This window comes from Contarinia nasturtii, unplaced genomic scaffold (assembly GCF_009176525.2).
Source record: "Contarinia nasturtii isolate CC-2019 unplaced genomic scaffold, AAFC_CNas_1.1 Cnas_scaffold_1478, whole genome shotgun sequence".
Lineage (NCBI taxonomy): Eukaryota > Metazoa > Arthropoda > Insecta > Diptera > Cecidomyiidae > Contarinia > Contarinia nasturtii.
Genome location: NW_022198814.1, coordinates 1 through 9988, shown reverse-complemented (window position 1 = coordinate 9988; position 9988 = coordinate 1). Strand labels below are relative to the sequence as shown.

Sequence of the window (9988 nt, the reverse complement as noted above, 5' to 3'; positions counted from 1 at the left end):
TTAATTATGTGATGTAAAGTCTTGGTATTAATAGTAGCTATTTAGATAGCTCCTATTTGTTGACGCATTAATATTAAATACAGAGTATCCTGATTTGCTGCTGCTCAGCATATAGCTGAGAGCTGAGAAATGCTGAGCTCGTGCGGCTCACGCATACGAAACGGATGCACGATACATATTCCCCTTTCGCTTCGTATGTGCTGCCGTTGACGCTATTGCCGGTACAATGGTTACACACTATACCAGCGAACATACGAAGTGAAAGGGGAATATGTATCGTGCATCCGTTTCGTATGCGTTAGATGTACACTTTTAGAATATATGAAAGACTGAGAGCAAAAACAGCACGTCGCATCTCATCTCTTGCTTTCACTTACGTAAGCAAAATAACGAGGGATGCGACGTTTTTCTCGCAGCTTCTCATATGTCGGTCGCAACACAATTTCAAACTCAACTGGTTACTAAGTTTTGAGTTTTGAATTGAACGTCCAATCAACTGTTTATAACCGTTTAAACGGGGAGAATGCATGTGTGCGTGCCATCCGTTTCGTATGCGTTAGCCGCACGGGTTCAGCATTTCTCAGCTCTCAGCTATATGCTGAGCAGCAGCAAATCAAGATGCTCTGATTAAATATCTCAAAAACTGGCCAAAAAATCATTCCGAACGTATACTCCTTAAAAATCTGTTTCAACCGCAACGACTCACTTATTCGAATCCAACAGAAGTAGAAAAAATTACCTTGATGATCCCGATGGTGCACTGGAATCAAGATTTGAATTGCTGTGAATGACCGACGGAGTATCGTGAATGTCTGTAATATATATTGCATTATTATTTAAATATATTTAAACCTGCTTTTTAATTTGAGAGGGTATTTCTTTTTTTCTGCGATTAATTACCATAGCCAAGATTGCGTGCCATCCGCGTCGTACTAGTAGTTGTTTGTGAACGGCTTAGAACAGTGCCATCTTCATCATCGGAATTACTACTTCTCCTAGTGTTAATTCGAAAAAGACCTCTTCCTGTCCCCTCTACTTCATTGACCAGCACTAGGCCCTGCCAATAATTTACAAAAAATTAAAAAAACAACCTTTTTTCGTAATTAATACACTTGTACCAATGTCAAAAGAAGCCCGAAAAATATAGGTGAAAACTTCATCTTTATCTATACGAAGAAAAATTGAATTAAATTGACTAAAACTAGTATTTATACTAAAATTGATGATAACTTTTTTAATACGTTAGCAAAATATTCTTGTTCCACGTGTACGCACAATATGCGTAAGGAGCTGAAAACAGTAACGTAAGAAATAAACAACTCATGACCAGAAGTTACTTAGCGAATTTTCCAGCGAATTTCATCTTCAATAGATTGAAAAATAATTAGAGAAAAAAATTAATTTTATTTTACACAAGCGTGTTTAAGTTAAATAATAACAAGGTTTACGTACGCATGTAAACAAAAAATTTGAAGAAGATTATGAATGTAACGTTTTTGGTTAAAATTTATCGTCAAAACCCTCTTGATCAAAACACCTTCGACCATTATGAAATTTCATTCGTTTCGTTTCAAAAACGAAACTATTTTTCGGCTGTATTTGTTTCAACATTTTCTTTGCGGTAATAAATTGATATCGCTTGTCAATTTTGTCCACAAAAAACTATGTTACCAGTAGCCAGGAAAACCGCCTACTATTACTCGAAATACATATGATTCTGAAGAAGAAAAAGAAAACCGAAAAGAAAAGAAGATCGTTCAAGAAATCAAACCCAAAATGGAATTTCAAAAAGAACACCTACAATGAGCAGCACAGCTCCGAGTAATGTAGCTATAACTCGAACATCCAAATCCATTGGGAAACTGATACCGAAATGGTCGGCTTCCGTGAAAGATTCGCGGGCCAATCCAGACCACCTCTTTGATATTCTACCAACTTCTCTATCGTTCAATGAGCGCACCTGTTAAAAACGAAGTTTTTAAAAAACAAAAGTACGACTTTTCTGAATAATACCCAAACACAAATCGTTATTATACCTTAATTACAACATCACCCAATCTCATTTTAACTGCCGGACCAACGATGTGTAAAATAGTTTCGTTCTTATGATTTTTCACTTTAAAATTTGGATAAACAAGTGTGTATTTTTGCCGGATTCTTCCAAAAATTTGGCCACTTGATGTTGATACTTCAATAGAATCGGTGAATCCAAGGGCAGCTGGACAATATAAATGCAACACTTCGACATGGCGATTGTCTAATATTTTCATATTAAACGGTCGACCTGAGCCGAGAAAAAAGGTTGCCAAACAATTAGCGTCTTCTTTGGCCCAATAAATCTATTCAAGACAATCAATTGCATTTCACTTTTAAAAAACCAATACAAAAATTTGTTTAATTATATTTTGGTTCTGTGCATTTTTGATAACGAATCTATTGCCAAGTCGTAGGTCAACTTGTTGTTTGATTCTGGCAATGGAACAAATTGTTTAAGAAAATTGACATTTTTTTTTAAATTAATTTTCAAAACGCCAAAATGTAGATACATCAAACTTACAATAGCTGATTAACTTGAGTCAAATACTCCAAGCCCGGTGGAGAGTTGGCTATTCGACCAGGTGCAACTGTGTGTGATAATGCAAACATTAATCTTTTTAAAATCAACCAAAGTCAATCGTCGATGAACGGAAAATAACTTACTGACTCCTTGTGCGGGTTGGTAATTGAAGTCACTGGGGTCTCCATATAATTGTGATACTGCTACCTGGTAATTAAAAAAAATATTGCATGGGCAAATTTTACAACTGGGTCTTCTTTTATTTCTGATCGACAGAGCTGTATAACTTTTCAAATGCCACACCCGAATACAATAAAGAATGAGATTTACAAGAAAATTGCCCGTACCTCCGAAGTGCATATAAACGCTGTGCTGATCGGGTTTAAGCGATATACACATATATTCCGATGGTGCCGATGCTCTTCCATTTGAACTTGATGCCTGTTGTTTTCTTCCTACATTGTCCATGGCTTGTAATCTGTGAAATAAAGAACAGAGAAACAACCATTTGAATGAACTACCGAATGAACTACACTAGGTGTGCGGAAAAGTAAAATAATAACAAAATTTACCTAAGAAAGTATTCTAGCACAATACTTACTTTGATAGTTGCACAAAACACGAAAAATCAACCACGAAGAGCAAGTATATCTAACGAACTGGAGAGCTTTTGCACATTTTAAGTGGCAAATATGGTATATTTCATTTTCTATTTCCCATTTGCAATCAATACCAACTTTAGTAATTGGCAATGACTTAATGCTTCGTTCGTCGTCATGCGATTCCAGTTAAATTGTATGGACAAAGCAATTCACTAAAGTATATCGCAGCCAGTTCCAAGCCGACTTTTAATTGACTAAATTATGTTTGCTTCTTTTTTTATGACATGTTTAATAAATGAATTTTTCGCCGATGAAATACACCATTCATTGAATGGCATTCAATATAGTTGAGTCTCAATCGCTTCAGTTAATAAAGATCACGTATTTTTCTTGTAAATTTAAAAGAATACAACACATTCTACAATTTCCAAACAATCCTTATTAATTTACTTGCTATGCGGTTAAGGTAATACGGTCTATCAACACAGTCTTGAATCAAGCGACAACCGCTGCTTGTTTATGTTTGTATTTGTTATAACAAATACAAACTGGAAAATATCTGTATGAAAAGACCGGTTCGTCACCAAAACACTCTTGCCGGCGATGTTTTATATGTGAATGAAAACGACACAAACGGCGGTTCGATGACGTTAGCGTGGACTGGAAAGTGAATACGCACAAAAATCGTATTGGAAAGAATCTCGTGCGTTTTCGATGCGAAACCATAACAAAGCTGATGCTAAGTTTGTTTTGCTTTCGATGCGACAAACAATTCAAGTTCAGTAGAATTGGTTTGGGTTCAAAGCTATCGAGTACAAGACGTACGATTAATGCAATTCACTCGTACTTTGTAAAACTGAAACTTCAAAAAAGGTAAATATTGCGATTTTTTCATCAAAAAAATATTTTTTTCCCGAAAGATTTGTTTTTTATAATATTTTTTTTTTTTTTTTGAAAAACTTTATTTTTTTCTTAAACCTGTGAATGTCTAATAAATTAAAATAAATGATTTTTTTCTTCGAATTTTCCTTAAAAATAGCTTAGGCTAAGAATTCTTAACTATTGAATTATTTTGCCTATAAAAATCACTTCCGTCTTTAGAGTCTTTCATAGAATCTGGAATTCTAAGATCGAAAAAAATGACATTTCTAAGAAACATTTTGTAAGTCGACTCACAATTATAATACATACAAGCATAATACAAGCGCCTAGCAGCACAGCTTTCATTCGAACATCCAATTCCAATGGGAAAGCTATACCGTAATAATGTCCATCGGCTAGTTCACGAGCTAATCCCGCCCATTTTTTGGATATTCTTCCAATTTGAGTGCCATCCATTAGAAGAATCTGCAGGAGTGATTTTCATTATTATCAAACATAATGTGAGAAAAGGTAAAATTGATGTCTTACTTTGAATTCAGCATCACCAAAGGGACTTGATTTGAAGAATGGCGCTTCGATTCGTAAAACAGGTGTATTTTCATGATTTTTAACTGTGAAGCTATGATTTAGAAATGACCAGTCTTCTTTGACGCGTCCGATTACTTTACCAAGAGGTGCTGATACTTCGATTGAATCACGATAACCAACACCGATGCGTCGATAAAAATACATCACTTCTTGGCTTTGAATGTTCATTATTTTCACGTCGAACGGACGAGATGCGCCAAAGCTTCCTCGGGCACAGCAATTTGGCTCTTCAGTCGCCCAATAAATCTTTTTTTTAAATTAATTCACAAAAGTAAAATTAATGAAAAGAACACGTTTAAAATATTCCAAGAAGAACAGTTTAATTGACTCACATTTTGTCCGGCGGAATTTTTGACGGTGAATGTATCGTTTGGTGCCAGAAAATGGACCCGCTCTTTTACCATTAAATGGTCGATCTGCGTCAAATATCCCAAACCTAAAATAGAAATGGTTATTATTTATCTAATCATGACGGGCGCGACCATTGGTATCTATTCCTGACGGAAATTGACAGAAGTAAAATGTAAAATTTAAGAAAGTAATCTGACCTGGAGGACATTTTGGTGTACTGGCCAGCGAATCATTCATCCAATCGCCTATTCCCAAAAGAAAAAGAAAGTTGAATTGGTTGTAAACCGGAGAATGTTTAAATTTACACAAAAATACATGTATTATCCAGATGAAAACAACTACGTTTTATATTGAACAATATTTTAATCTAAATTCCATTGAAATCAGTTTTTTAATGACTGATAAGAGAGTGAATGTTTCGCAAGATTGAAACGGCTTGGATTAAAAATAGATTTCAAATAAAATTGCGACTGTTTTGTTTGTGAACATTTTGATTTGCAAACAAAGCAAAAGTCACGAATTCACGATATGGATTTGTGTACAAAGTAACAAAGTTGAAAAATAAATTACATGCATTAATGCGCGAGACAATCAAGGAACTCACTAAAAAACAATGGCAAATTTGACTGAACATCAATGATTTTCTTCTTGATCTCGATCACTTCGTTGAGATAAATGTAGATACTGTGGTGGCCTCACGGAACTCCAAAAATATAGTGCAAACAAATTGAGTCAATTCTGATTTCTCAATTGAGCTATTCGAATTACTTGTAAATTCGACGCATTTTGAACACAATATAAAAACTTTTGGCACAAAATATGTCTTTCTGTTTCGATTGGAAGAGTAAATTTCCGAAATGAGTCGTTCCCATATTTCGAAATCCCTCCAAAAATACTTACATACGGCGGCGGTGGTGTACGTGGTACAACATTGCTGTGACAATCCATTATTGACATATATGTTCCAAATGAAAGAGGTTCGAAATATTTCGATTCGACTTGAATTGCCAGTAATCTATAGTACCGGTCGACTGTGTTCAGACTGATTAATTTCATGAATCAACGCCTCAGTTTTACTGTCACCACATAATGTAACACAATCAGCTGATCCGGCGTCTGTTTTTTTTCGCGCTAAATCTTTGTTTTGATGCAATGATGAAATGCCAAGTCAAACATTGTTTTGTGAAATAGCAAATGATTTAAAAATATAAGTCGATTGTCATGGCATTTAATCAATTTTAATGAACAGAAAAGGCGAGTTTATATTTTTGCTTGGATCAAGGCTACGTTGATTAGATGACATACAATCCGTCGGTCTCGTATAAATAAAATGCACGATTAAGTTTATTGGAAACTATTTTTATTGCGCCAAATGATATACAATTTCACTTTCAAGTGATTTTCAAGCGATTTTCAATGGCATTCATTTAACCTTCTGGACTTGTGGAAAAAAGTGTATCAAAAATCACTGGATATGTTTACAACGGAAAACGACATTTTACCATTTCGATATAACATACTTTTTTTTGAACAAGTCTAAGGCTCAAATTCTTTTATAAAATATATAAACTCGTAAATCATAAATAAAAACTTAAATAATAATAAAGTTACTCCAAGTACAACACAACATATAACAGCTTGTTTGCCGCATGAACCTAGAAAAAAGAAAGCAACCATTATTTCAAAGGATGGGTGGTAGAATTCCGATCGATTTCAAGTTAGCGATCGGAACCGAAGAATTACACGACAAAACATAAAAACAGAATTAGTTAGAATGACTACCATGACGACTAATACTACCACAATTCCATAAATAATATTTTTTGTGGTGCATTCACCTTGAGAAGAAGAATATAGCGATGCAATTGGTGTTCTTCCATTTTGTTGACTTCCAATCTGTTGACTTCCATCTATTGTGAACACGGTTTGATTGTTGCGATTCGCTAATATGAAATCAATTTAATTACCAAAAGTTACTAAAAGCTACGGATCAGTTTTAGCCAAGTATTTCAAACCGAGTCCTAACTATATATTCACTTACGAAAATTGCTAACGAACTCTGAATTTGGGTACATATTTATCGGTGATGGATTTTGAACCAATGCCGTATTGGAAAAAGGTGTGTCCTGTGATTATAAAATTGGAAGCAAATTAGAAGGAAACATGGTTAGTATCATTTAATGGCACTCCGCAGTATAATCAGGCATTTTTTAAATATTTACTCACATAGTCAGGCGGTGCGGATGGCTCATTTCCATTTAATTGTTGATTTACTCCTTCGATGGCCATGATTTGGAAATTTTTAATCTCTAAACATGAAAACAAATCAACTTAATTAATTTTTCAATGAACTCCACACGGGTGTAAACAAAATGTTAATAGATAGGTTAATAATTAAGGATTGTTGAACTATTTGTGTCTATCAATGACCTTTTCAGTACATTATTTCAATTAAGAAGTTTGGTATGATGTAATATGCGAATGCGGACGTCCGGCAACGCATTCAGTTACCGCTGTTCGTTAATGTCATAAGTCGCGGTCAATGCCAAATTTCAAATTGAAATAATTTGCGGAAAGTTAATCAATGAATGATTGATGCATATTTTTTTGTTTCTTCAAATTACGCAAATGCCCCTTTTCATACTCAATTTTTAGAATGTTGGCCTTGAAAAATTTAATATCTTTTGTTTGATTTTTTAATTTTTTTTAATTTTTTGCCACTTTATAGCTCCTTGACAACAAAGAAACTATCAGAAAAAAGCAAAACCAAATAAGTTAAATTATTGTGAACTTTCTCCGTGTGACTCTCCTGTTGTTAGAAAGAATGCGTACTGTTTCCACCTAGGCCGTTTTAATATTCTCCAAAGTGTGACGCAGATAGTCTTAAAAAATACACCAAACATTGAGCACAGTAGAATCGTGTCCTCAATGGAATCTATATTGCGTGAACGTAATTTCGTCCAATTAGATTCCGACATAGAGAGATTTTGCTGGTTTTTCGCACCCGCATTCATAATAACATATACGTTCGTTATAAAGTATTCGTTGTGTGTTAATGTGTGGATTGGTTTGGACTAATATTTCGTAAATGGATGAACATGAATTTGTTTTAAGAATCGCGACATTTAGGCAATGTTGCCAATCCGCTGCTCTCGTATCAATAATAAAATGCAGGGTCAAGTTTATTTGAAAACGTTTTTATTACGCCATATGATATACAATTTCAAGTGATTATCAGTTGAATAGAACCAATTTAAATAAATGTCGCAATTCAATTAGTTATCGCTTGAAGAATTGCGATTTCTATCTCTTTCGTAAAACATTGAATTCTGCGAAAAAAACGTGAGTTAATGCGTTTGAATAAGTTAAACATTTAACATGCAGGCGCCAAGAGGCGTTAATACATACAACTAACATGCAGGCACCAAGCATAACGGCTTTCATTCGAACATCCAAATCCATTGGGAAATTAATACCAAAGTAATCGGTGTCTGTGAACAATTCTCGAGCTAAACCAGACCATTGTTTTGATATTTTGCCGACTTTTGTTCCATCCAACGAAAGGATCTGCAATTTAAAAGAAGAAAGATGTATGAAGAATTGTGTGAAAGTTCAACCAGATCATGCTTACATTAAAATCAACATCGCCACCACAAGAAAATGTACAAAGTGGACCTTCGATTCGCAAAACTGTTTCCCCCATATGGTTTTTGATCGAGTAATGTGGATAGCACAAGGTCCATTCCTGTTCAATGTGTCCAATCACCTGACCGGGTGGAGCTGATACTTCGATCGATTGCAAACAACATGGAAAACAACAACTCGAACAAGCCAACGGACGATAAAAATGAATGATTTCATTTTGATGAATATCCAACACCTTCATCTCATAAGGACGAATGGACCCGAAGCAGTTACGCGTACAACAATCAATTTGGGACAAAAATGGCTGATATTTCAGCCAGCTAAAGTTAACTATAAGTGACTATATGCGTCTTCGTGTAATTTGAGTTGAGAAATGTCGATTGTGATCATAGTTAACTACGGTTAACTATAAGTATATGAAATTGACTTTTGTCAACTATGTTGACTATAATCACTTTTAGTTAACTCTGAAACATAACCGACTATATTCGATTTCAATCATCTATTGGTAATTTTAACCGAATAAAAGTGATTAAAAGTGACTCAATTTATAGCCAGTCAGTCATTTTTTTTCCACAAGGGTTTGCAAAAGTCATGGTTTCACGACACAGATTACCTAAACAAAGTTGAATAAATTCAATTACATGCATTAATGCGTGAAACAATCAAAGTACTCACTAAAAATGACTTTGTTTCGAAAATTGAGTTTTTGTTTATAAATGTGGTTTTTCTTTTTCGCTAGGGGCTTTTATTATACAAAATATACACAACTATTCACAATATACGCATCTTATTCATCATATATGCGAATATATACGGCATAAATCTGCACCGAATAATACGTATTTTATACTGACATTGTAAACACACATTGTATAGCTTCACAGAATCGAAGAAAGACCGCACAAAAGATAATGAAAAAATACGCCATACAAGAAATATATAGGAAATATATGCAAAATATACGCCAAATATGTGCAGTTATACACATTTATTTGCGCATATTCTAGATATGCGGCATTATATTTCAATATTCGCCTTAAAAGTAGTATACGTTTGAACATAAAACTTCACAACTCTTTGACTACAGAAAATAGTTTATTATATCTAATTAAGTAAAGCAAATCCCTATCCAAACGCAAACTTTTACTCTCTCTTACCTTTTTCGACTGAGTTCACTGTTGACACTCAATGCTGTTTCCACTAAGGTTTCTATTGAATGTTTTTCGTACTAGATGATCCAAAAATATACATTAGAGCAAGACTCGAAGATATTGCATTCACTAGATTTATATAAAAGTGAATTCTGTTTTGATCTTCGTCATATTTACTATGAACGTTTTCCGCGTTGGATTTAAAGTAA

The 9988-nt window shown here is 34.3% G+C and overlaps 4 protein-coding genes across 7 annotated transcripts; all 4 read right to left on the bottom strand.

The window, feature by feature from the left end:
* Positions 1-739: 739 nt before the first annotated feature.
* LOC116346236 (phospholipid scramblase 1-like) lies at positions 740-2646 on the bottom strand (the record flags this gene model as incomplete). Its single annotated transcript, XM_031776171.1, has 6 exons — positions 2558-2646; positions 2385-2469; positions 2037-2339; positions 1802-1960; positions 901-1057; positions 740-812 (listed from the first exon to the last, which is right to left on the bottom strand). Coding segments are annotated over exons 1-6 (866 nt in total), but the record flags the coding sequence as incomplete, so codon positions are not given.
* Positions 2647-4178: 1532 nt separating this feature from the next.
* LOC116346233 (phospholipid scramblase 1-like) lies at positions 4179-6000 on the bottom strand. 2 transcript variants are annotated; one of them, XM_031776166.1, is made up of 6 exons: positions 5585-6000; positions 5178-5225; positions 4962-5065; positions 4570-4875; positions 4351-4506; positions 4179-4283 (listed from the first exon to the last, which is right to left on the bottom strand). In XM_031776166.1, the coding sequence occupies exons 2-6, from the start codon at positions 5215-5217 to the stop codon at positions 4257-4259; spliced, it is 633 nt and encodes a 210-aa protein (XP_031632026.1). In that variant the 5' UTR covers positions 5218-5225; positions 5585-6000; the 3' UTR covers positions 4179-4256. The 2 variants fall into 2 exon arrangements, with proteins under 2 accessions (XP_031632026.1, XP_031632027.1); XM_031776167.1 differs by having other exon boundaries at positions 5881-6000.
* A 353-nt stretch (positions 6001-6353) lies between these two features.
* Positions 6354-7840, bottom strand: LOC116346234. 3 transcript variants are annotated; one of them, XM_031776170.1, is made up of 5 exons: positions 7813-7840; positions 7207-7289; positions 7022-7106; positions 6819-6923; positions 6354-6635 (listed from the first exon to the last, which is right to left on the bottom strand). In XM_031776170.1, exons 2-5 carry the CDS (start codon positions 7267-7269, stop codon positions 6517-6519), a joined length of 372 nt encoding a protein of 123 aa, XP_031632030.1. In that variant the 5' UTR covers positions 7270-7289; positions 7813-7840; the 3' UTR covers positions 6354-6516. The 3 variants fall into 3 exon arrangements, with proteins under 3 accessions (XP_031632030.1, XP_031632028.1, XP_031632029.1); XM_031776168.1 differs by lacking the exon at positions 7813-7840 and adding an exon at positions 7625-7789; XM_031776169.1 differs by lacking the exon at positions 7813-7840 and adding an exon at positions 7411-7460.
* A 415-nt stretch (positions 7841-8255) lies between these two features.
* LOC116346232 (phospholipid scramblase 2-like) lies at positions 8256-8965 on the bottom strand (the record flags this gene model as incomplete). The annotated part of the gene is made up of 3 exons (XM_031776165.1): positions 8256-8309; positions 8389-8547; positions 8612-8965. Coding segments are annotated over 3 exons (567 nt in total), but the record flags the coding sequence as incomplete, so codon positions are not given.
* Between the last annotated feature and the right edge of the window lie 1023 nt (positions 8966-9988).

What these genes read in the sequence shown, in the direction of transcription:
- LOC116346233 (XM_031776166.1), bottom strand. Translation starts at nt 5,217, where the DNA reads ATGAATGATTCGCTGGCCAGTACACCAAAATGTCCTCCAG. An exon ending in TACACCAAAATGTCCTCCAG is followed by an intron (nt 5,066 to 5,177) that starts GTCAGATTACTT and finishes TTTCTATTTTAG; the next exon opens with GTTTGGGATATTTGACGCAG. An exon ending in AAAATTCCGCCGGACAAAAT is followed by an intron (nt 4,876 to 4,961) that starts GTGAGTCAATTA and finishes TTTAAAAAAAAG; the next exon opens with ATTTATTGGGCGACTGAAGA.
- LOC116346234 (XM_031776170.1), bottom strand. Translation starts at nt 7,269, where the DNA reads ATGGCCATCGAAGGAGTAAATCAACAATTAAATGGAAATGAGCCATCC. An exon ending in AGAGTTCGTTAGCAATTTTC is followed by an intron (nt 6,924 to 7,021) that starts GTAAGTGAATAT and finishes ATTTCATATTAG; the next exon opens with CGAATCGCAACAATCAAACC. An exon ending in GCTATATTCTTCTTCTCAAG is followed by an intron (nt 6,636 to 6,818) that starts GTGAATGCACCA and finishes TCTTTTTTCTAG; the next exon opens with GTTCATGCGGCAAACAAGCT.